The following is a 27,135-nucleotide window of genomic DNA, read 5'->3' as shown; positions in this document are numbered from 1 at the left end:
GAACCAGCTGGGCAGAACACCAGAACCAATTGTCCTAAGAGCAACATGTTTACAGAACACTCCATGAACTTGTAATTTATTTGAGGCTAACATAATACATTTGTATGATTGTACAATGAAGATGTGGGGACCTTAGAATAGGGGACCTGCTGTGATGGCTTATCAGGACAGGTTTATAAACTTTATGTCCCTTAAAAAGTGGCTATCTGGATCAAGCAATTTACTTATTTTGCCCTATTCCCAGAAATGTTTTTACATGTATCAGGATAGTCTGTTATTAAATATAATATTCTCAAAAATAGCCACTAAACCATTCCGAAAATGTCAAAGTAGATGGTCTATCATTTATTCATTATAAGGCTTTTGATTTTCTTATATTTAATGAGTCTTTTCTCCAAAATATTTTATATTGGTGTTGCCACAGTCCTTCATCAATCACAAATTATCTCTACATTGATTTAGTATTTATTATTAATACAAAGAGACCAATTAAAAAGTTGTTCCAGCCAACCAGGAAAGGAGGAATGATGTGATCCTATGGGGTTGATTTACTAAAACTGGAGAGTGCAAAATCTGGTGCAGCTCTGCATAGAAAATAATCAGCTTCCAGGTTTTTTGTCAAAGCTTAACTGAACAAGCTAAATATAGAAGCTGATTGGCTACCATGCACAGCTGCACCAGTTTTGGTAAATCAACCCCAATGTGTCACAGTCTGGGTTCAGGCTCAGAGGCCAGTCGCTGTAGAGAGGTTCATGAGCTCTTAGCTGGAAATATACAAGCAGATTCCCCTAGCAGAAGACACAAGATCAACTGAGGGGTCTAACTACTAGTAGCTATTCACAAGAGCTCCTTGGTGGTGATGGGTTTCACTGCATGTTAATGTCAGGTCACGGCCCTCTGAATTGCCCAGTGAGGAAAGTGCAAGCAGGAGTCAGGTAATGGATGAAGCAGATAAGTAACAAGCAGAAGAGTAGTCAATGAACAAGCCAAAAAGTCACATAAAAAAGCAGTGCAGCGCTAAAAAACAAAAACACAATAAAATAAAATATATCAAGTCCAAAAAATGATCAATCAGAGTGGAAAGAGTTAAGCTGCCTCTTGGATAATCAATAGGGTACTCTGGTTAGACTCCGTATACACAGCAAACAGGTATCCTCTACCAGAAGTACAAGCCGCTCACCTGAACAAAAGGACCTCTGTGTGAGCAGCAGGGGGGGGGGGGGTTTAGGCGGTGTCTCCACAAGAAATCCTTTTCTCCAAAGACTCCAGATGATGGATGGTCATCCGATACACTCACACGTGGAATAATGTCATGGAAATGTATAAAGCAAACACATAGTGCTCTCCGTATGATCACAGTACAAATATAAATTTATTAAAAAGGGTACTCACAAATAAAGCACTATATCCTAGTGCATGGAAAGTGGGTATACAACAATAAAAGACCAGGTAGGTGGCTGTCCTGACATTAAATGAAAGCCAAAAAGTCAGTAACAAGTAGTAGCTGGGTGGGATCAGATGGAAGCATAGCCGATGAACAAGCCAAGGGTTGATAAAGAATGGCAGCAAAATTAAGTACAACAGCAGGCATGCAGGGACCAAGATATTGGCTGGCGAGAGCACAATAATCTGTCAAACAGGAAGTCCAGAGGCATAGCTTAAATCAGGAAGTTCATAGGAGGAGCAAAGCGTTTAAGGTTCACCAGAAACAAGATACAAGGCAAGATTGTCCAAAGGATTAGGCAGGGGTCTGTCAAGCATCTCAATTGGCACTTCAAGAAGAACTACAGACAGACACCACAGAGGTTCCAGGTTCAGATCCAGACCTTGACAGTATGCAGACAAACTGTGTAAGAACCAACTTTACCTTCAAAATGTTGATTTCCAGTCTGAACTTTAGCAAATGCTATCTAATGTTGAGAGCTAAAATATGAGAGGGGAGGCTAAATAAGCTTACGTATGCCCCCATTCCTATGGATTTATACTTGTTTAGCGTAAACTAGCTGGATATAAAATACTTAAATTAATAATTATAATATAAGAAGGACACATCAGGCAATGCTGTTGGGCCTTTTCTGTAATTAAAATATGGAGGAAAAATACCTTGTGTATAAAATTTTTGGTCCTTTTTTTATGTGAACGCACTAATAATTTGTCCATCTTTCTTAAACTCTATATTTGAGGTGATTATAGCTGTATTAGTGCACTTGTAAGAGAAACACGTTTTCTATTTGCACTAACATACAATTTTTCAGGACAAGCTTTTGGGGTATGTTCCCTTCTTCAAGCTCCCTGCAGTACTAATTCACAAAAGTTTTAGCAGAATGTTAAATGTCAATGAGATTATCTTTTTTTTTAACGTTCTGCTAAAACATTTGTACATTAGGACATTTAAGAAGGGGACATACACCGGAAACTTGTACTTAAACTCTACACAAAATATTTTATAAATGTTTAGTTACTGTACATATATCATATTCAATATGGATGAAATAGTATTATATGGAATTCCTTAGTTAAGCCAGCAACGTGTTTAAATAGAATTTCCATGTGACAGTATTGGGATAGGAGTTAAGATACTGTATCATTTGTAAAGGTTACTTTGTGTTGTTGTTGGCAAGTTTTTCGAACCTGAAGACATGTTTAAATTATTTCTGAATATTTTGAGATAAATACACTTTTGTTTTCTGTGAGTTTTGGAAGAAAAACACATGTCACTGAACATAGGTGATTTATACAAGCTATGTTTCAATTGTGTAAGTGCCAAATTTCAAATCTGCACTAGCATCGCTTCCTGTAGCGAGTTACAAGTCCATTCCTCATTAACAGGGATATACAGGAATTCTGTTCTTTTACTAGCAGCAGTCCTGAACAACAGGTGGCTTAAAGTCATCTAGGTCAGAACTTTTAATAGAAACGAAAGAAAGAATGACACCTTTTCCCAGAAGACTATCTAGGACATATATAGGACATTTCTGTTGTCTCCCAGTTCAGTTTACAGTACTCTCCTGTTAAACTACAAACTGGTACAAAATAATAGGCAGTACTTATGGTTGCTTGATTTTCTGTTCTTTCCTTCTCAGTTTTACTTCTGTAAAGCCAAATTACTCTATATTTTAAAGTTGGACTCCAGCTCATTTTAGACAAACTTCCAATTTAGGCTCAAATGCAGGCTGATGAGTTCATACATAGAAATATAATAATGGGGTAGCCTAAAGAAGAATTAAGCATACACTATGGGGTTGATTTACTAAAGGCAAAGAGGCTGTTCATTTTCCAAGGAAAGTTGTGCAGCCAAGTGATCGTTTCTCAGAACACAGTGAATGTAGTGAAATTTCACTTTGCAAAGAAAAACCCAATCATGTGCAAGGAAAATACAAAAAAAAGTAAAATTATGACCATGGGTAAAACCATCCAATATCTCCCTCCCATCCCTTACTTACAAAACTCTATAGTAACCTCTCTTAACACCACATCAGATGGTAGAGTAGATGGTGAATTGGGACTTTAAATGCGCCTTAAAGTTTACCTTTGGGAACATATTACATGTTCCACCTGTTTTTAAGGTGGAACATGCAATATGTTCCTACTGCTGCAGTCTCCTCTAGTGAGCCAGGGATCTTCTCCCCAAACTCGCTGTCACAATTTAAAAAAAAATGTGGCCATGTGGGGCTTAACCCACCCACTGCATCATTCAGTCACAGAGTTCTGTAAATGGGAAAACTACAAGTACCGACAACCTTTGTGGCTTGTAGTACTCAGTGAACTACCAGGGCACTGTTAAGCGCTCTAGGTAGTTCAAAGTTTCTTCCTGTCCTTGTGTAACTGCCTGTTTGTACGAGGTATGAGCAGACAGCTTACACTAACAGTCTGCAGGAGGCCTGCATTGCTTCTGCGATCTGCTGATGGTGGGTGCAATGCTTTGCAGGTTTCTAGTAAAAAAAATACACATTTTGTTACCTGCAAAAAAGATGTACATTTATTTATTTATTTATTTTCAAAGGTGAACTTATCCATGTAAGAGGACATAAACCACATGATTAATAAAATGTAAACAGCTTTATTACATAATTAAACCATAATTAAAATCACAGAAGGAAATGTCAGTTGCTGTTTTTAAAATTTTGTATAATAGACATATGTTTTTGGTTCAAAGATGGTGTATTGGATCAACGCACTTTTTATAAAATTCTCACTTCTTCGTATTAACAAGTGATATGGCTTAAAAATGATTTGAAAATAGGAAAAGCATCAAAGAAGGGTATCGGCAAGATATCACTATAAACCTCCAAAAATAAGAGTTGCGCACCCAACAGACAATATATCTTTAATATCTTGATGCCCAATGGAATCCTGCTGTATGCCAACTCCAGGAACATCAGCCACCATCAGAGTTTAAAAAAGTATCCTAACAATTGATTCTCCATCCTGGATTAAAGCCTCTCTTGCCCACGTGCTGCCACATGGTCTGTAAAAAATGGCACCAGCATATGGAGTTAGACTTGAAGTCTAACATAATACCATTAGGATAAACTCACTGGGAGAATTTACCAGCTTAGGTTAGTGACCTGGTGTACTGATGCCTGCGTTAGTCAACTTTAACACCAAGACATCATGTTCACTTGAGCTATCAGTGCAATAATGTGGAAGCTGTTGTCAGGGGTATTATACTACATATATTTGTTTAAGATAGATAGTTATTTGGGGCACTATGAATATCTATTTTTATATACACACTACAAGCTGATAACTACTATACTAGCGAAAACCTAACTCTAGCCAAATTATTTTTAGCTTTGGATAGAGTGGGACAGAATTTACATTTCTGTCAAGGTTTTATTTCTGTCTGGGTATCTGACAGGGGAGATTTTCCCTCACTCTGTGACACCTCACTAAAATGGGGGAATGGTTGTCACTGGGACAAGACATCACTTAAAACATTTTCAAAACTTCTAACCATTCTTCACACTATTAAAAATGTGTTTTGTCTTTGGTCCCGTTGGAGAGATAACCCATCACATCCTTTCCTGACATAGTTGGCAATACATCCTGCCAGAAGCCCTTTCCAGCTCTATTCAAAGCAAAATAAAGGTTTTGTGTGGAGCTTTAACTCATTAGTGGAAATCTATTTGACTAGTTAATTAAAGGGGTTGTAAAGGTACCATTTTTTTTCCTAAATAGCTTCCTTTACCTTAGTGCAGTCCTCCTTTACAATAAGTGAAATAAAAATTGTGAAAAACAAACAACTGTGACATAGAAGTTCCAATCTAGGAATATGCAAGTCCATAAACTGTGGTTAACATCAAAATAAAGTGAATAAAAAAGTCCATGGATTGTGATTTGCATCAAAAATAAGGTGATAATACAAAGAAAGTCTTCTTCCACCACAGAGACACCCAAATCGTGAGATGTAGTCTCCTTACCACATATAGGTGACCGTCGTTACAACAGTCTAATTAGGCACAGGGGTTTATAGTCTTCCCGAATAGACTGACTCCGGACTGACTCCATACCTGGTATGATGAAGTGACAATTCCAAAGTACACTCGCTCCAAAAGGTAAGTTGATGATTCAAACACTCATGGAATGAGAAACAAAGGAAGACCCCATAGCATAATACCGTTTGAAAGCGGGTTTAATAGAAAAGTAAAGTTGCACTTACAATTAAGTTGATAAGATGGCGCGGTATGTATAAATGTGAAGGAAAAGCGGCGTCTCCTCTGATCCTCTCCTGTCTGCTAGGCTCCGTGGTTGCGTATCTCCGTAAACAAGGCGTGATGACGTTCCACTCAGCTAGGCCACAGCTACTCGTTTTGTCATCAAAAGACGTCGTCGGGGATAGGCTGTGCCTAATTAGACCGCTGTAACAACGGTCACCTATATGTGGTAAGGAGACTACATCTCACGATTTGGGTGTCTCTTTGGTGGAAGAAGACTTTCTTTTTATTATCACCTTATTTTTGATGCAAATCACAATCCATGGACTTTTTTATTCACTTTATTTTGATGTTAACCACTTCCATACCAGGTACTTACGCAGCTTCCCGCCCAAGCCAATTTTCAGCTTTCAGCACTGTCGCACTTTGAATGGCAATTGCGCGGTCATGCTACACTGTACCCAAACAAACTTGGCGTCCTTTTTTCCCCACAAATAGAGCTTTCTTTTGGTGGTATTCGATCACCTCTGCGATTTTTTTTTTGCGCAACAACTAAAAAAAGGCTGAAAATTTGGAAAAAAAAATACGTTTTTATTTTTTTCTGTTAATTTTTTTGTAAATAAGTTTTCTCTTTCAATTACGGGCACTGATATGGCGGCACTAATGGGCACCGATGAGATGGCACTGATGGACATCGATGAGGTAGTACTGACGGGCACAGATGAGGTGACACTGATTGGCGGCGCTGGTATGCGACACTGATGGGCACACATAGGCGGCACTGATGGGCACACATAGGCGGCACTGATGGGCACACATAGGCGGCACTGATGGGCACACATAGGCGGCACTGATGGGCACACATAGGCGGCACTGATGGGCACTCGTGGGCGGCACTGGGCACTCATAGGCGGCACAGATGGGCACTCATGGGCGGCACTGATGGATACTTATGGGTGGCACAGATGGGCACTGATAGGTGGGCACTGGGCATGGATGGGCACTGTGGGGTGGCACTGGGGTGGCACTGATGGACACTGGGGTGGCGCTGATGGACACTGGGGTGGCGCTGATGGACACTGGGGTGGCAGCACTGATTTTTGCCAGGTTGCCAGTCAGTGCCCATTTGTGGGCACTGACTGGCATCTTTTTTTTTTCTTTATGCTTTTTTTTTTTTTTTTTTTTCTGTCATTTTTTTTTTTTGTCATTTTTTTTTTGCCCACCCTGGTGCTCCAGGGTGGGCATCCCTGGTGGTCCAGTGTGGCGATCCGAGGGGGGGCTGCGCTGATAAACAATCAGCGCTAACCCCCCCTGTCAGGAGAGCCGCCGATCGGCTATCCTCTCCTCGCGTCTGTCAGACGCGAGTGAGGAAGAGCCATCGGCGGCTCTTCCTGTTTACATCGTGATCAGCCGTGGTTGGACACGGCTGATCACGTGGTAAAGAGTCTCCGCCGGAGGCTCTTTACCGAGATCGGAGATGCAGGGTGTCAGACTGACACCCCGCATCACCGATCGCCGCGATGCGCGCCCCCACGGGCGCGCGCGGCATGAAATCCTGCAGGACGTTCTAGAACGTCCTGTCAGGATTTCATAACCACTTCCCGGACGTAAATCGGCCATAGGCCGGGCGGGAAGTGGTTAAACACAGTTTATGGACTTGCATATTACTAGATTGGAACTTCTATGTCACAGTTGTTTGTTTTTCACAATTTTTATTTCACTTATTTTTTTGGTTATATCATTGCTCACTTAGCGCTGTACCTTAATTTTCTATATTGTTTGTTTACTTTGGGTATCTTAGGTAATTGGTACTGGCAGCTTATTTCCCACATTAATTTGGGGACTTTTTCATAAATTTTTTATTATTTGTTAGCGCAGTGTTTTTTTTCCCTTCTGGGAATTTTTTTTTTTATTATTATTATTTTTTTATTTGAAGGTGGCACCAGTGAAAGAGAACAGTTTAATGTAGACAATCCAATCTTATCAATATGTGTTAAATAATTAGAACCTTGTTTCCTTGTATAGTTGCTAATTATCTGTACATGGCTGCAGCCTATTTGGTCTTCTGGTCTTACGGCTGATTGAACACAATTGGCTAGTAATGGAGTTATCATTAGTAGCCTATAAAAGCAACAGCAGATTTTAATTCATGACAAGAAGAAGGTACCTTTTTACTTAGATTGGTGGCTTTCATGTGTCCACATTGAGTGAAGACAAACACTGATTTGTATTTTCCCGTAATCAGCACAGTGAGCAGCCTTTAAAAAAAGACAGGCTTTGGAAGCATTTCCAGTGGTTTGGTCTTACTTTGTGAACCTCTGTATTTTCCATTTAAGACCTTTTTGGTAATGAAACTCTACAGGAACTGGATAACAGCTTCTTATTGAAGAGTCTAGACTGAGCCTTAAACCTGTAGTAATTTCACAGTAGGCTCTTGACAGATAATTCAGAAGTGTAATTCAAATATGCCTGTCAGTCTTACTTACTACAGAATAGTATGTGACTTGTGTGATGTTATTCATTTTAGTAATACAGACTAAACAACCCTTCACCCAAAATGTTCTACCACATGATGTTCTTCATCATTTAAAAAATGCTCTAAGATTTACTAAATAGTTTTGCAATGCTTAATAGTAAAAAACAAGTTAACATTTAAAGGAAGAATTCCAAAACTGTTACACATCAACCTTTAGTTCAGTCTACAGTATGAACTTTTTGTGCCCTTGGAAAAACCACATCTGTTGGCCACTACCCTTTCTTATGAAAGCTTCTCCAGTATTGCAGGCATTGTAACAGAGTGTTTTTTTAGTGGAAAAGTCTTCTTCAAATATACTGTAATACAAGTATATATCAAGGATTAAATATCCCCATTATAATCCAAGTAAACCAGGTCACCTTCTATACATGGCACCTAATAGAATTATCTTCATTTCTGACCATGTTTTTAGAATGTAATATAAAACATGGGCACATTCCCCAGCCCCTGAAGTCCTGTACATACGGGCCAGAATCTTGTCAGGAAAAAAACGTTGTTTTTCCTGACAAGATTCTTGGCACGAATCTCTTGCCGGCCAAGTGTACACACCGCGCTTTGCTAGAGCATTTTGAAAAAACTATGGTGTGTAGGCAATGTCGTTTTTTAAAATGAAGTTTGAAAAACTTAGTTTTTTTTTCATGAGAAAAAGCAACGTTTTTTTACAAGACAAAAAACGACCGCGTGTACGCGGCATTAGATGTGGTGGCTGGATTATTTTTCATTTTTAGGCTTTCTTTGTTTTGTTTTTCACCCATGACTCGACCAATAAGTCTGTTTTGTTTTCGTCCAACGAATGTAGCAGTTAAAGTGTTGCGACAAACCTTTTACCACTGACAGGAGTGCATACATTGATCAGCTGTTATTTATTTATTTATGTAAAACCCTTGTCTGAAAAGAAAGACTGTTTCTGTAACTACTTGTATAACTGTAGTCTGAGCTGGAGTTTGGCTATAATTTGTTAGTACATCTAAATCTGCTAGTACATCTAACACCCCCTCCCCCCAGCCTAATATAAGAAAACCAGTGCAGTTACTACATCTAAGGATTGGTAAGCTGTAATATATAACATATTTGGTTTGGGATTTAATACCGCTTTCAAGCCTCACAAGATGCCATTGTTAAAGATAAAACAGTGTTTATCATTAATGTGTTTTTAAATAAAAAATGCTAATTGATAAAGGATAAAAGGGAACAAACATGGCCGGTGGTTGTGGGGGTCTGCAGGCAGGAGGCCCCCAGATCCTGCCCTGTCCCTATGTGAATGAGTAGGGGTGAATTGTGCCCCTACTCATTCACCCAAAAAAGTGTCAAAAATAAATAAGAACAGAACACAGATTTTTTGACAAAGTCCTTTATTAAGAATGAAGAATGTCATCCGTCATTGCTCCAACGTGTCTTCTTTCTCCGGTGATGTCTTCTCCCCCTGGTTCTTCTCCATCTGGTGATGTCTTATTCCTCCAGTTCTTCTCCTGCCTCTGATGTCTGCTTCCTCTGGTTCTTCTGCTAGTTCTTCTCCCTTCGCTGATGTCTTCTCCTGATGTTCATCCAGAGACCCCGCCCCCTTGTGACATCACTGCCTCATTCCCTGGAGGGAGAAGAACCGGGGGGAGAAGACATCATCATAGAAAGAAAACACTTTGGAGCTGTGACGAGGGACATTCTTCATTTTTAATAAAGAACTTTGTCAAAAGCCCATGTCCTGTTTTTATATATTTTTTACCCTTTTTGGGGTGAATGAGTAGGGGTACAATGTACCCCTACTCATTCACATAGAGGGGGCATCTTTGTTAAAGGGGGTTCTACATTCCAATAAGACCCCCACAACCACCGGTCACCGTTGTCGGGAAGATGCCCAAAAGGTGCTTTGGGGTGGGGGGTCGCAGAGCCCCCCCGGACCCAAAGCAACCACCCCCCATGTTGAGGGAATGTGGTCACACCCCCTTTCCTGACCTTTTCTGAAATAAAAAATGTCCACATTCTTGTAAAAGTTTGATATTGGAGTAGAACCTAATTTGATACCAGCCATAGCTGTATATTCACTGCTACTGTGAATACTGAGTCCGCTATCACAGTATAAGTGGTGCTAAACTGATCCCTAAAGAATGTCCAAAATTGCAAGTGATTGTAATATTTCTGAAAGCTGACAAAACAATGATAACATGAATAAGTACCTGAAACAAAAGAGCGACTGATATCAGAGTAATCTTAAACGTATAAAGAATGTATTGTTTTTCCTGGAAAACAACACAGATGAACATTGTAGTCATTTCCAGTAGCAACTTCATAAAGATTTCCAAGCATATTGTGTTTTTATTTGTTTGTACCACTAAATCTCTCTGACATCTAGTATTTTTTCTGTTTGTAATAATCACATGTCAGATTTTGTTTTGTTAGTATTCTGCCTAGAACCCAGCTGCTTTTATGCCTGCTAGTGTCCAAAGGTTTCTGTATTTGTTATGGTAACCACATACCATATCACATCCACTCTTTAGCAGTGAAGATAAAATGCCCCCCTTATCATAATCCACGAATATGTGATATAATATAAGCAACACTACAGCACAATATGTTTCCCCTCCAGTGTCTGCATGCTTTGTGTGCTTTGTGTGGTGCTACAAAAATAGTGCAGGCGAAATTATGGACTCTCCGGTTTTAGTAAATTAACCCCTGTATGTCTGGGATTTGCTTAATAAACATGTGCAGTAGATGCCCACAAATATATTTGGGGCTGGGAGACAGATCTTTCTCCTAGCCCAGTAGCTCTCAACCTCAGTCTTCAAGTACCCCCAACAGGTCATGTTTTCAGGTTTTCCTTTATCTTGCACATGTGCTTTAAATCAGAGTCAATGACTTGGTATTTTGTTTTTTTTATCTAAAAGAAATTCCCAAAACAAGGCCTGTTAGGGGTGCTTGAGGACTGAGGTTGAGAACCACTGTCCTAGCCTCAAAGAAGTCTATGGGGTTCGACTGCACATGTGCTGGTAATGGAAAAAAGAAGCCACACTGGCCCCAGTTAAACATTACAGCAGAACGTTTGTGAATGTGCCAGAACTGTGAGTAGACAACAAAGGGAAGGAGGGAGGGTTATATCAGCATCGTGGGACAGGGTAGAAATAAGCGAGGAAATGTTCAGAAAATGCTTTTTGAAAGTTCTTTTTTTTTTTTGTTAAAATGAATCACAAGGCAACTATATAATGCATAGGTTTATTATTAAACTCTAAAAATGCTTTAAAACATGTTTGCTAAGATATCACACATATAATATAGCAGTTGAGAATTTAATAAGCTGGAAGTCTATGGAAGTATATATGGAAAGCATCACCTACTGACATTTTAGGAACCCCCCTACTAAATCCTCATAGTTCACACATCACACCTAAAGCAGTGCAAATCAAAATATTACTGCCCACGTAGGCATGCGCACAGAGTGTGCTGGATGTGCCTTGACACACCCTAATCACCCGTGCGGGACCGATTTCCTCTGCTTCCTGGCAGACTCTGTCTCCGCACTGTAGTGCTCTTAGCTTCCTCCTTCGACTTCTGCTGGGGTAGTTTCATGTTTGAGTGTGGGTGAGGGGCCACTAAATATTTCCTAGATAATGTTTTGTCTAGTATGTTGCTCAGCACAGAGCACTTCCCATCCCTTTACTGTCCAGTGTAGCTAAAGCTGCAGAGAAAATAACTGGGGAAGCTCAGTCCTCAGCCCCCTTTTCTGTCTCAAAAGTGAGACATCAGAGGTCTGTTTAGACCCTTGATACTTCACCAAACCCCACCAATGGGGCTCCTAAAAAAATTGAAAACAAATAATAATAATAATTAAAAAATGTTTAGTTAAACCCACAAGTGCTTTTTTTATTTGGAGGAAAAGTTTAGCACCGGGAAACACCTTTTGAAAGACAAAAAGTGCATTTTATATACAACTATATAGATCAAACCAAAATGAGGGACACGTGAGGAGGAAAGAGGGACTTTGTTCCAAATTTAGGACAGTCCCTCCAAATCAGGGACAGTTGAGAGCTACGCTCACCCCAAACATACACCATACCTGCTCCCCCTTGTCACCTTGGCAGGGTGATGCAGAGAGGAGGAGAGGCTAGGCTTGGAGTTACTGGGCTCTCTTCCCACTTCCTTCTCTGTTGACATCACTTTCTCCCCAGTGCAGCCCGCAGAGGCCAGTCAGTCCTTCGACATTTGGGAGCCTTGTGCACATTCTGGGGAATGAACTAAAGTTCCTGTGCCTTAATAATGACACAGGAAAATGTTGGGAGTAGCGTGCATCACATGAACTATGCAGATAGACCTGGATAGGAGGTGTTGAAAAAGTCAAATCTTTAATATCAGAAGAATAAGTAAGAGAAGATTGAGTACTGTCCGTGATACTTTTTTTATTTGCACTAACATACATTTTTCCAGGACAAGTTTTCGGGGTATGTCCCCTTCTTCAAGATCCAAGCAGTACTGAATCGGTATCATGGACAGTACACAATTTTCTCTGTCACAAGTGCACTAATACGGCTACAATCACGTCAAAGAAGAATGAGTACAAAGCTTAAAAAAAAAATACATTTCCACAGGAATTGGTTCATAAATAATTGCTGAAAGTGTACTTTTCCTCCATACTCTCAGTCTGCAGTCCACGAATGCTGATACTAAAATATATATTTGTTATTGTAAGGAATAATAATAAATAACTTGTACCAACTTGTAACTTTTTAAACCTCCTTTCATTGCTGTGAAAATACCAGTGGGGTATCAGATTTCGTATTATTTTTGTTGAGTTTCCCTAATCACTGTTTACATATACTGGTTTTATTGTTTCCAACAGAAGCTGTGAAGGTCGGAACATCCGGTACAGAACATGCAGTAATGTGGTAAGTTAATTCTCCTATTTGCTATGATATTCCCTTTCAAGGTATACCTAGCTTTGCCTACCCTGTATCTGCTCCAGATTAGAATGATTTTGCTGTTTAGTTAGTTAAATTATTATGCAGTTGCAGAGTTTATAAAATTAGGCTTACAGCTTATATTTACCTTTGTTTCCAACATCTTTTTTACATTTAGCTTTTGCTGTACACAGAACACTAGTTTACTCAAACTGCTTTAGCTCTGTTTTGTTATGTTCATAGATTGTTAGTTTTTAATGGAAACAAACAAATGATCTACTAAATACTAATTTATAAAATGTGGAGCCTAGAAAAGTACAACTGTTGCCGATAGCGAACAATTTGATGTTAGTGATGATGTCACCTGGTCCCTGATGCTCCACTGGAATAATATATATTGACTCCAGGGAGGTTTTTTTTTTTTGGCCTCCCACCATGCACTGTATATCAGTGTTCAGCATGAATAAATACATCTCTTTGGAAATTTAAGATTTTAATCAATATCTCAATGAACACAAGAAAAAAATCCAAAATTTGGACAAAACTGAGTTGCATAGAACATTTGTTTAGCTCATTACATGGAAGTAAGGTTAATAATATAACTTACATTACAAAATCTTCAGTTTTACTCAAATTAGTTGATGCAAAAATGAATACACCCCACAACAAAAACTACTACATCTAATATTTAGTATGACCTCCATGATAGCACCAAGTCTTCTAGGCATAGAATAAACAAGTTGGCGACATATTGCAACATATTTCAACATCTATCTTTTTCTGTTCTTCAAGACCAACCTCTTTTAGAGCCTGGATGCTGGATGGAGAGTGATGCTCAACTTGTCTCTTCAGAATTCACCATAGGTGTTCGATTGGTTTGAGATTAGGAGACATACTTGGCCACTAAATCACTTTCACCCTGTTCTTCTTTAGAAATGCAACAGTGGCCTTAGATGGGTGTTTTCCATCATGGTCATGTTGGAAAAGTGCACAACGACCAAGGGCATGGAGTGATGGTAGCATCTTCTCTTTCAATATAGGGCAGTACATCTGTGATATCATGATGCCATCAATAAAATGCAGCTCCCCAACACCAGCAGCACTCATGCAGCCCCACAGAAGGACAAGGCCACCACCATGTTTCACTCTAGGCACCATGCATTTTTCTTTGTACTCCTCACCTTTGTGACGCCATACAGTTTTGAAGCCATCCATTCCAAAAACATTTATCTTGATCTCATCACTTACAGTACAGATTCCCAGTAGTCTTCTTCTTTTTCAGCATGGGCCCTGGGAAATTCTAGCAGGGCTTTTTTGTGCATGGGCTTTAGAAGAGGCTTCCTTCGTAGATGACACCCATGCATTCCATTCCTCTTCAGTGTATGCTGAATTGTGTCACAGGAAACAATCACCCCAGTTTGGCTTTCTACTTCTTTAGCTAAATGCAGTGAACTTGCATGGCAATTTTCTTCAACCCTTCTCATCGGAAGACGCTCCTGTCGAGGTGTTAACTTCTGTGGATGACCTGTTAGTCTATGTGAGATGGCTGCAGTTCCATCTTTGTTACATTTTTGTACCACATTTGCTACAGTATTCTGACTGTTAAGTAAAGCTTTGCTGATCTTTACTTTTCTTGTGTAAAGAAATTATTTTCTTTCTCAGGCCTTGTGACATTTCTCTTCCATGTGGTGCCATTGCTGACATCATGAAATGGGAAAGGGTTTTCTTGGTTGCGTAATGCCCATTTATAATCAAACTGTCGGCTGGACATATGTTTAATGAATAATTAGACTTACCTGTAGTTAAATTCTTGTTAATTAGGATTTTGTTGTCTAAAATGTATCTTTGCTCCCTAGATTTTCATTGGAGTGTATTCATTTTTGCAGCATGAATACATTTGCCAGGAAAAATACTTTTTTGTGTGTTTTAACAAACCTTGGTTGCAATCAATGGCCTTCATTTGTGGGAGTATTTTGTAGTGTAGTGTCCCATACAAAATGTTGATTCTGAAAGGAAAGTAAAGGTTTTCTGACAAATCTGTTGGGGTGTACTAATTTATGCTGAGCACTGTATACATAAAGTGGTTGTAAACCCATTCATGAAATTTGACCTAAGCACATAGGGGCAGATCCAGGTAGATTGGCGCATTCTTCCGTCCGGCATAGCATATCTATGATATGCTACGCCGCCGTAACTTACAGGTTTTATTTGGTATCCTGAAAGAATTTCCACCGTAAATTACGGCGGCGTAGTGTAACTTAGGCGGCGTAAGGGCGCGCAATTCAAATCGATGTGATGGGGCGTGTTTTATGTTAATACGTCGTGACCCGACCTAAATGACGGTTTTTTTAACGGCGCATGCGCCGTCCGTGGGGGTATCCCAGTGCGCATGCTCGAAATTAAACCAGAACAAGCCAATGCTTACGACGGTGACGTCATTCTGCGCAAAGCCCTATTCGCGAACGACTTACGCAAACGACGTAACATTTTCAAAATTTTACGCGGGAACGACGGCCATAATTAACATAGGATACGCCTCATATAGCAGGGGTAACTATACGCCGAAAAAAGCCTTACGGAAACTACGTATAAAAAATGCGCCGGCTTGACGTACGTTCGTGGATCGCCGTATCTAGCTAATTTCCATACTCGACGCGGAATTTGACGGAAACGCCACCTAGCGGCCAGCGTAAATATGCACCTACGATCCGACGGCGTACTAAGACGTACGCCTGTCGGATCGATCCCTCATTCAGTCGTATCTTGTTTTGTGTATACAAAACAAAGATACGACGGGGGAACTTTGAAATTACGCGGCGTATCCATAGATACGCCGGAGTAATTTGTTTGTAATTCGTTTGTGGATCTGGCCCATAGTGTTTACTTATCTCTCCTTATCTCCCCCCAAACTCTAAGTGCAGTTTTTCTCTCTGGTGCTCACTTCTGACAAGTTCTCCAACACATGAGGTGACAGAAGCTGAAAATTTGTGTCGGGGAGGGAGCTTAGAGGGAAATAAGCACAGAGCTTGTCTATTAAAACTACAGCTCTGCATGTTCCTTCATTCCTCTGCCTATGTGGAGAGGGGGGTGCCTTTCCTCCAATCAGCTCTCACACAGTGTAATTCCAGACTCCCCACCCACTGATGAAAAAGGAGGAAAGATTTTTAACATGATATGCAATTTTCAAAGCAATAGTAACCTGAAGTTGCATGCTCACAGATCTGTTTACCATAGATGCTTACATTGACTGAGTAAATAATAGAGTACAAAGATCCAAATTATTGGTAATGCAACCAGCATGCACATTTATCACCATCACCGTACTCGTAATAGAGTTTAATGCCAGAAATGATTCCAGCCTAAATAGACTTTGGTGGGCTTGGTAGAAATCCACACATATTCATCCAATTGGCTCCACACTGGTCTAAATGAGCCTTTATCAGCTAATAAAGTGACATGCTTATGCTAACTTAAGATGTAAAAGTCATGTTTCTTTTATGGTCATAAAACTATTAGCTGGTTTAAGTTGCAAACGTAACTGGTATGTGGGTTGAATAAAATCCTTTAATATTGCCCAGGAAAAAAAGTGAAATGTCTGGAGTACACTGTGTTTTACAAAATGCATTTGTTAGCATAGTGTTACTGAAATGTTTGTAACTTTGGATTTTCTATATTTTTGTAATGGCATTTAATTTGCCAGGAAAATGTCCTGACCTTTCAAAACTGGCTTCATATTGCCTTGCAACAGGGATCAGTCATAGGCTTTGAACAATAGGCATTTTCTTTACAGGCCTTTGATCAAAAAAAGCAGCTGTTTAATTATTATTTTTTTCTGGTGATTTAATAATGAGCCACATCTCTAAATATGTAGTAGCAAAATGTTATAATGTTGTACAGTGTTATATGGTATTATATAATGTTGTCAGGGGTCTATGATAGTATTGTAGTACAATGAGGTAGTTTTAAACTCAGGCCAACAGACCCATATCTCTAAATGTTTGTCAGTTAAGCCCTTAGCAATATACGTAAGTTCTTATTTGAGACATAAGTCGTCCATTTTATAGAGCCACTGAGTTAAGGTCGGTAGAGATTGTTGCCACCAATATATAGGGATCAAAGATTTGGCAGTATTTAACAAATGCAGGTAATTGAACTCAGATTTTGGAATATTGGATATGGAGTACAATGGAGTAAGATAACCCATGGATCAAATTGAACAGCCTCCATTTGTATTATGGAGGTCATATTAATGACTGTCTGCCAAAACTTTTGGATAACAGGACAGGACCACCATGGGTAGCACGACTTCCACACTCTCCCCAGCACAGAGGGAAGTTTGTACGGAGTATTGCATGTACTGTAACTTAACAGGCAAGGCCATCTAACAAGCAATTTATAGTTAACTTCCTCTATTTCGGAAGAGAGAGAAGTTATATGAGAAAGTTTCAAGGTTCAAAGATTGTATATCATTAAAGGAGAAGTATAGCCAAAGCTTGTTTGGCTGTACTTCTGTGAATTGCAGGAGTACAGTTCGTTTTGCACTCCTGTGACCCATTTTCAGCAGAGATCGGTCTAAAGTCCGCTTTTTGCTGATGTCACAGAAGTCGGTCCATGCTTCGAGTCATCATAACCACAGAGTTGGGATCCTACCAGATCCCTGGATTGACACCTCAGCTGAGAACCTGAGCCGGCCGCTCCAGCCCCTTCTACAGCACAGAACTCCAGTAAGAGAGGAGAGGGCAGAGCACACAGCGGTGACTGACAGTCTGCAGCTCTCTGCTTACAGAGCTGTGAGAACTGAGTGATCGGCGGTGTTCAATCGCTCGGTTCTCAGTGTTAAAGGTGCCGCGGACCGAAAGCTGCATCCACCTAGATAAGTATGATTCCTAAAAAAAAAAGACATACTTCTCTTTTAAGACAGGATTGTAAATTGTCCTATCCAATCCTCATCTATGAGATACTGTGTATTCCAAAGGGAGAACAAAACCAGAAGGGAGGACCTATACATAGTGCCTCTACAGTCTAATGGGTTGCCCATCATTCATTTCATACAGTATGTGCTGTAATTGTATTTATTTGTTAAATGTGCACTTTGCTTTGCCATTTTCCCAAGGCAGACATTTGAGTATGAGAAGCAAACATTCACAATTCAGTCGTGATTTTCTCTGCACCTGAAGGATAAAATACCTAAAGTGTGTAGACTGCAGATGTCTCTGGCTTGTTGTTGTTTCCCACCCACATGCATCGAATAAATCAGACTTTTGGGCAGTGCTTCTGATAACTATGAAATAGTCAAGCCATTGCTCCAGATGGAAAGGAATTGATCTGCTCTTCTTTAGGGACACATCCTAGTACAAGAGAGCAGATTTATACATATACAGTATGTGAACTCATCTATGATGTACTGTATATTCCACAGAGAGAAAGCTTGGACAGGTTTGTCTGAAGCCGAGAACAATAATGATATTTCAGAATGCATCACTGTCTGTGATCTATTTCCCAATTGCTCTGTTCCATAATGTGACTTGTTCTGTCTGCTGCGTTTATGATTATCTGATTTATTCCACAAATATAGAATTCTGCTGAGGTTAAAATGTCAGGCTTAAGTGTTATGATTCATTTTTAACAGGCGTAATCACATATACTGTATATATAGAAATGACCAGGACCACAATTACCTTAAAGTGTTACTAAACCCATGACCCTGCATTCACTATATATGGTCTCTCACAGTACACAAAACATGGAAATGTAATAGTATTAGTAAATATAAACTGCTAAATACCTTTTCTTATCAGCAGTTAGAGCAGTCTTATGACTTCTATTAGTGTCTAGTTAAAGTTTGCAGGAGTTTTCATCTCCCCTGATTGTCCTATGGGTCAGGACCCCTGACCCTCTGTCTGGACAGTGCTGATTGACCCTGTGCTGATCACATGCACCCTCCAAAGAAAAATATAATTCAATACAGGAGGAATCTCGTTAGAGCTTACATAAGGGAGGGTCAAGTGATACAAAAGGTAATAATTGTGGGGGGTGAGCTGATGGAGAAAATAAAAGTACATTTGTTAGGTGAAGGCAAGATAGGCTTCTCTGAAGAGTTTTCAGGGATCGCCTATAAGTGGTTAGGAGATAGCCAAACAGATTGGGGTAGGGAATTCTAAAGGATGGGAGAGGCTCAGGAGACATCCTGGAACTAGGGAGCAGGAAGTCTTGGGAGGAAAGAAGAGAACGATTTGGCTGGTATTTTGAGGCTAGTTAGTTGTTGTCGGATAACCTGACCGTTTGTACACTCCATCGGACAATTGTTGTCGGGATTTCCTTTAAATTTTTCCGACAACAAATGTGTGATGTCGGAAAAAAATCCAAAGTACAAACACGCATGCTCTAAACCAATTCTAACCATAAGACAACATTAGCAGAAGTTGCCCAAAGGGTGGCGATAAAAAGCTGAAAAACAACGTAGTTTTGTATTTGTTGGCCAACAATTCTTTGCCGTTTATATGCAATACAAGTTTACGGCCAACACACAAAATTCCATGGCTTTGTCCGATGGAAATCCGACCGTGTGTACGAGGCTTTAGCATCAGACTCCTGACGACACAAGGAATTATAGAGCTGTTTGCTACTTAGGTGGGAGAGGCAAGGTTAGTATCAGGGGTTAGAAATGTGGTGTGGATCTGCCAACCCCAGTAAGCCAACTGGGGTTGGCTTACTAAAGGCAGAAAGATTGTTCATTTTGCAAGTGGGGTAATTTCTCATACTGTATCTCAGTGAATGAGGTGACATGTTGCTGACTTGAAAAAAGGGGAGAGTGTCGCCTCTTTTAAAATAGGGGTACAAGGAGTAAAAAGTGTGCCTACATCCCATTGAATATAGAAAATAATGTGACCACAATAATTTGACAACTTTTGGCTGCTTGGGGCCAATGAAGGTCAATATTTGGGTCAGGGGTTGGGGGGAAAAGGGATTTTGGGGGGGACTTTTCGCGGCACTGATACAAACAATCTGGTAAAAGGTATCGATATTTATTTAACAAAGAAAATACAAATATAATATGAAAAACAATTTAAGAACAATCCCCACATTATACATCAGAAAGTAATTAACAGACTGTGTCTTAGTGGAATCGATGACCTCGACCGGTTTCGCGGTTTTACCGCTTCTTCAGGAGGAGATTATGTTCTAAAAGGTATGTATAAACAGATGAATAAACAAGCAGAATATACAAAATATGTATACATTGTGTATAATTCAAAACAGCGCATTATATAGTGGAGCAAAGCACTCACCCAGGTTGGTCATATGATCAGACGTGGAGCCTGGTAAAAGCCTTCTGTGGCGCGTGGAGGGGGATAATTTATTTAGACGGGCTCTATTGGGGTAAGGAATAGAATGAGTAATATGTATAGGGGATGGTCGGTTAATTATTGAGGTATGGATCACCAGGGAGTGAAGAGGGTGTGTGAGTGACCAAACAGGACATAGAGAATAGAAACGGAGGCGAATGAAGAAAAAGGAAGGAGGAAGGAAGGAGTTGGGTTGGGGTAACGTTGAAAGGGGAGGAAGGGGGGGGCAGGGGGGGGAATGGGGAAAGGAAGAAGGGAAGGGGGAGGGGGAAATGGAAAAGGGGGAAGTGAGGGAGGGGGAGGACAAAAAGAGGGACGGGAAAGAAGTTTTGGAACGGGAGAGGGAGAAAAAAGGAAGTGGGAGGGGGGGGGGGGAGAGGAAAGAGGGGTTATTGGTGGAAAGGAGAAGGGAAGAAGAGAAGAAAAGAGGGGGAGGGGGGAAAAAGTGGTGAAGGGACCCTTCACCACTTTTTCCCCCCTCCCCTCCCCCTCTTTTCTTCTCTTCTTCCCTTCTCCTTTCCACCAATAACCCCTCTTTCCTCTCCCCCTCCCCCCTCCCACTTCCTTTTTTCTCCCTCTCCCGTTCCAAAACTTGTTTCCCGTCCCTCTTTTTGTCCTCCCCCCCCCCTCCCTCACTTCCCCCTTTCCCCTTTTCCATTTCCCCCTCCCCCTTCCCTTCTTCCTTTCCCCATTCCCCCCCCCTGCCCCCCCTTCCTCCCCTTTCAACGTTACCCCAACCCAACTCCTTCCTTCCTCCTTCCTTTTTCTTCATTCGCCTCCGTTTCTATTCTCTATGTCCTGTTTGGTCACTCACACACCCTCTTCACTCCCTGGTGATCCATACCTCAATAATTAACCGACCATCCCCTATACATATTACTCATTCTATTCCTTACCCCAATAGAGCCCGTCTAAATAAATTATCCCCCTCCACGCGCCACAGAAGGCTTTTACCAGGCTCCACGTCTGATCATATGACCAACCTGGGTGAGTGCTTTGCTCCACTATATAATGCGCTGTTTTGAATTATACACAATGTATACATATTTTGTATATTCTGCTTGTTTATTCATCTGTTTATACATACCTTTTAGAACATAATCTCCTCCTGAAGAAGCGGTAAAACCGCGAAACCGGTCGAGGTCATCGATTCCACTAAGACACAGTCTGTTAATTACTTTCTGATGTATAATGTGGGGATTGTTCTTAAATTGTTTTTCATATTATATTTGTATTTTCTTTGTTAAATAAATATCGATACCTTTTACCAGATTGTTTGTATCAGTGCCGCGAAAAGTCCCCCCCAAAATCTCTTTTCCCCCCAACCCCTGACCCAAATATTGACCTTCATTGGCCCCAAGCAGCCAAAAGTTGTCAAATTATTGTGGTCACATTATTTTCTATGTTGCTGACTTCCATCGTCCAATGATATGCATTTAATAATAATAATAACAATTTTTATTTTCCTTGCACAAACTTGGCTATTTTTTGCAAATTGAAATTCCACTTAAATTACTAAGCTCTGGAGAAAATATCCTTGTAAAATGCAACTTCCCTTTCAAAGTAAACAGCCTGTTTGCCTTTAGTAAATCAACCGCATTGTCTCATTCTTTTTTAGCCAATTAATGCCAAGAGTTCTGATAAAAGGGAGCAAAAACTGAGCCGTCTGCACAATTATTGCTGACTTCTCTTCTTCAGTTAAATGGAGATTTCGGCAGAAGATAAACTGCTGTTGAGACCATTCAATAAAGCTTTTCTTCCTTGGTAGCAATACTTTATAATATATCTAAAACAAAAAGCGTAGAGTAGGGAATAGTTTAAAGCCATCTGTTGCTTTTTTTTCTGGGCGCAAGGAGGAAAGTACTAAATGAAAGGTCACAGCGTTACGCTGGACCGACATGGGATGGCGCAAAGGGGAGATGCGTGTCTCCCCTCCCCTTCTCTCTTCACAGGTTGCCGCGTTACCGGGGCGGGATCAGCCCGGATTGGTCAAGGCAGCGGGGCAGCTGATTGGTCGGCTCGCGCGAGCAAATCTATAAATAGAACCGCGTGAGGCGGCGCTCGCCCCTTTCCTCACGACGCGCGGCAACGCCCACCCACCCCCCCCTTTTTTCTTTCCTTTTTTCCTAAGTCATGATGTCATCCGAAGTGGGGAGTAGTCGTCCAGCTTCGGCTGGTTGGACAGCATTTAATTTATTATAGTTTAGCCATGATGGCTTATTTAACTAATTATTTATTTATTTGTAACCCCCCATCCTGGTGGATGACACCGTGGCCAATTTTATACCAATCTAATAAAGGTGTTGGATTATATTTGATGTGTTGTCTTTATTAGGTTTTGTACCTTTGTGCTAGCCCATGCAGAATGTATAAAGTCCAGATTTCATTTTTGTCAGACTCTTATATACATCAGGGCCTGGCACATGTTGAACAAAGCATGTGTTGAACTGATAACATTGGGGGAATCCTTCGGGGTAATTAGGATTATTGCTCCATTTCCCTGGTTAAGCATTTTTTTTATTTTTATTTTTTTACTGTCTGTGTTCCATTGAGGATTTTTCCTTCACTTCTTGTAACAATGACACAACAGGAAGTGAGAGACATTTTCTACAAAGTGAGGGGAAATTGCACCTTAGATAGTTGTGACTTTATTGGAATATTTTGGATTCCCAATTATTTTCTATATATCACCGGTACAAATGAAAAGTGTAAATCTCCCCAGAAAGGAATAAAACAGTTATAATTATCAGTTCTAATCTTTCCCTACACAAAAAAGTTTTGGCTAACGATACCCTTTAACCCTTTTATTGCACCGTTGTAAGTTTTTACAGCGTGGCAGTATTGGGATAAAAACTGAATTGTGTCTGCATTAGTTGTCAAATAGAAGTGATCACTTCTGTTGTATATGTTAAATATAGTGCCCCCCGCCCAACTTCTCCTGTGTGTCCCGGGCTCACCTGTGCCCTTTGGGAGTCCAGGACATTCATCTGTAATGTTTGGCATAAACAAATACGAAATTAAGACTTTGTGACATATATAAGGTGTCACTATGCACACCATAGTAAGATGAATAATCCTAGAGCCATCATTAATGATTGTTTCAAAACATTCAACATTTCCCTATAGGAAAATGTTTGGTATCATAGTATGTCCCTGTTTGGCAGTCACGTGCAAATTTAAGTCCTGACATATTTAGTAACAATTTACCCATTTTGATCCCAAGTTTTATAATTTACTGAAAATGTACTGAAAATATGGAGATTGTATAGCTCTATGCGCTCTAAAAATAATTTGAATTGTACTGAAAATAATAGATTTGACAAACAGTTGTGCTAATATCATGGAACAGTAAAACAAATGCAACTACTGTGTGTTTATTCTATGGGTCTAAAATGGTTTGGGGTTTTAAGTGTGTTTGTATGCAATTTGTTTTTACATTTTAACACTATATTGGCAAAAGTATTGGGACGCCTGCCTTTACACGCACATGAACTTTAATGGCATCCCAGTCTTAGTCCGTAGGGTTCAATATTTCGCTGACCCACCCTTTGCAACTATAACAACTTCAACTCTTCTATGGAGGCTATCCACAAGGTTTAGGAGTGTGTCTATGGGAATGTTTGACCATTCTTCCAGAAGCACATTTGTGAGGTCAGGCACTGATGTTGGACAAAAAAAGGCCTGGCTCACAGTCCCTGCTCTAATGCATTTTACAACAGTATCTGTTAGCTGAGATTTAGTCAGTGATGACTATACACAGTGGGCGATTGGTGCAGAATGTAAATTAATTAAAGGCAGTTGTTTAAAGTTTCATAGGATAGCGGGTACTGAATATGTATCTGGAAAACAAAGCAGTCCTAGCTGAATCCAGTCATTTGATGATCAGCCCTGTTGGTGTAAGTGATTAGCAGTGTATTGCTGCTCCTGTTTATCGTCCTTTGTGGAGTCTAGCTAATTGGGTGAGGCAGAAAATTGCCCAATCTTTTAGTTTTGACTATAAGCAGTCAAAGACCCAGCAGTCCAATGTATGGGAAAAGTTGCAGGTTTGCTGGTAAATGGCTAATCATAGAAAAATTGCCAACTGATTTACTTATGTCACAGGTTTTTAGTTATTTAAATAGATCAGCCATAGACATTTACATTTTTTTTCTTTCAATAGGATTGTCCGGCAGATTCAGGAGATTTTCGGGCCCAGCAGTGTTCAGCTCACAATGATGTCAAATACCAAGGACACTATAGGGAGTGGCTTCCAGTTTATAATGATCCTGAAAACCCATGTTCTCTAAAGTGCCAAGCAAAGGGGACATCTCTTGTTGTAGAACTTGCTCCAAAGGTCTTAGATGGTACTCGATGTTACACAGAATCCTTGGATATGTGCATCAGTGGTTTATGTCAGGTAAGAGAAAGTAATTGTTTGTTTTTTTCTCTTTTCTTAGGTGTTCCTTAAAGTGAACCTTGCATAATTATGCATAATTATGATTTATGAATATAAAGACTCAATCTGTCTGCATTCTATTTTATCTTAAAGGACACCTGTCATGAAAAAATGCAGGGTCTGCTAGTGCTGATCTCCCTCTCAAACAGCTAGATTCCTAGCTGTCTCTAGTTAAATTGATTCCGAGCATGCGTAGGATTTTTGTGCGTCGGAATTGCATACAGACGATCGGAATTTCCGACAAGAACTTTTGCTGTTGGAAGAATTGAGAACCAGCTCTTAAATTTATCTTGTCGGAAATTCCGACAGCAAATGTCCGATGGAGCCTACGCACGGTCGTAATTTCCGACAAAAAGCTCACATCGAACATTTGTCAGAATTTCCGATCGTGTGTTGCCCTTCCTTTTCTATGCAATTTTATTCTATGCAATTTTTACACAAGAAGTAATCTTTATGTTGTGGTTGCCTATTATCCTGATGCAATTGTGACTAAAAGCATAATTTAGAGAACTCTATCTAATACACAATGCACATTAATAAGAAGTATACCAAAATCAGTCTTAAAATAATATTGTTTGTAAATATAAAATGTACCATACAAAAAGAGTACATTATTTATTTAATATATAGGTGTAACATAATTCAACCAAGAATATAAAAAGCAGTTATTTGGCAAGTTTATAAAGAATGACAATAACAGTCTAGAGGCTTTATGTTACAGATAAATTATGACTCTCACTGTATGACCTACATGTTGGGGACAGTTATTCTGTGTCTTTTTGTATTTCTTCTTTTTGCTTTTTTTGTTAAAAAAGAAAACCCTAAATAAAAACGTATATTTGAAAAAAAAAGAATGACAATAATGACAGATTCAGTAAAATGCAGATTACTAGAAATGCTAGCGGATTCATTTAAAGTGCTGTACAGCAGCAGGGCTGGCAGAAGCAGCATAGCCATCTATATATCATGTTACTGATGATCAGGAACACATTCTCATGTATAACAAACGTTTCCAGACTGCCGCCCTCCCTGCCAGTACAAGCTGGCTGGGTCCTCACCAATTCACTCTCTGGCTGTGCACACCTCGAACTGAACTGCTAGCGGAGTAAAGTGATAGTTTATTGTTCATTTCTGAGTATACTAATTTAGAAAGAGCAAACTACCTCTTTACAACCTCTCCGCCTCCAGCTTTAGTATCCTGTGTGTAACTATGATGTCTCATCTTGTTATTGTGACACTAAGGTTAGCCAGTCTATTAGAGTAGGGTCTGGGGGTACAAGACAGTTGGCCAAGGCAGTGAGGTATAAATCCAGGACTGTATAAAGAGGTAATGCTAATGTCAACCATCTAAGGGAAATAAACTGGATGTAAAATAAAGTGCAAATAGATCTTAAGGTAAACCTACATACCTATCAACACAGCTGTAGCAACTAAAGCCTCGTACACACGATCAGTCCATCCGATGAGAACGGTCTGATGGACCGTTGTTGTCGGTTAACCGATAAAGCTGACTGATGGTCCGTCGCGCCTACACACCATCGGTTAAAAAAACGATCGTGTCAGAATGCGGCGACGTAAAACACAACGACGTGCTGAAAAAAAAGAAGTTCAATGCTTCCAAGCATGCGTCGACTTGATTGTGAGCATGCGTGGATTTTTAACCGATGGTTGTGCCTACTAACAATCATTTTTCCCATCGGTTAGGAATCCATCGGTTAAATTTAAAGCAAGTTGGCTTTTTTTTAACCGATGGTTAAATAACCTATGGGGCCCACACACGATCGGTTTTGACCAATGAAAACGGTCCATCAGACCGTTGTCCTCTGGTTAACCTATCGTGTGTACGAGGCCTAAGGATAGTAAGCTACAATATAATAGATTTCAATATGAGGAACTTACTAGCACAGATTTACATATTTTCAGCACCAAAAATATTTAAGAAAGATTAATAATATCTCTTGTATATTATTATATATATATTTTTTCATATATATTAATACAGTGTGTATATATATATATTCAAAAACAGACAGTAAAAAGAAGGGAGCCACTGTAAAAGTGGTGTTTTAAACTATGTAGAAAATCTTCGTGGCACTTGGAGGTCTTGGAAAACACACATAAACATAGAATGTATATGCATATTAGATTAGAATTCCAGCGTTGATTGACAAGGTCAGTTCTAGGAATGTTGCCATTTACGTGGTCTGGCGCCAAAGTAAGTGCCCAGGACTATAGCATTCATGTTAAAATGACTATTTTAATATAATATTTAGGGGTC

The 27,135-nt window shown here is 39.9% G+C and overlaps 1 protein-coding gene across 1 annotated transcript in view; it reads left to right on the top strand.

The window, feature by feature from the left end:
- ADAMTSL1 (ADAMTS like 1) overlaps positions 1-27,135 on the top strand; it is a 409,336-nt gene that overhangs the window by 87,705 nt on the left and 294,496 nt on the right. Inside the window, exons 3-4 of the mRNA XM_040359956.1 lie at positions 13,019-13,064; positions 24,582-24,818. Coding sequence (XP_040215890.1) covers positions 13,019-13,064; positions 24,582-24,818 — 283 coding nt within the window. The remainder of the gene's footprint in view (positions 1-13,018; positions 13,065-24,581; positions 24,819-27,135) is intronic.

The sequence above is a fragment of the Rana temporaria genome, chromosome 1, assembly GCF_905171775.1.
Source record: "Rana temporaria chromosome 1, aRanTem1.1, whole genome shotgun sequence".
NCBI lineage: Eukaryota > Metazoa > Chordata > Amphibia > Anura > Ranidae > Rana > Rana temporaria.
Note: the sequence above shows the minus strand (reverse complement) of the source record. Positions and strands in the feature narration are given on the sequence as shown.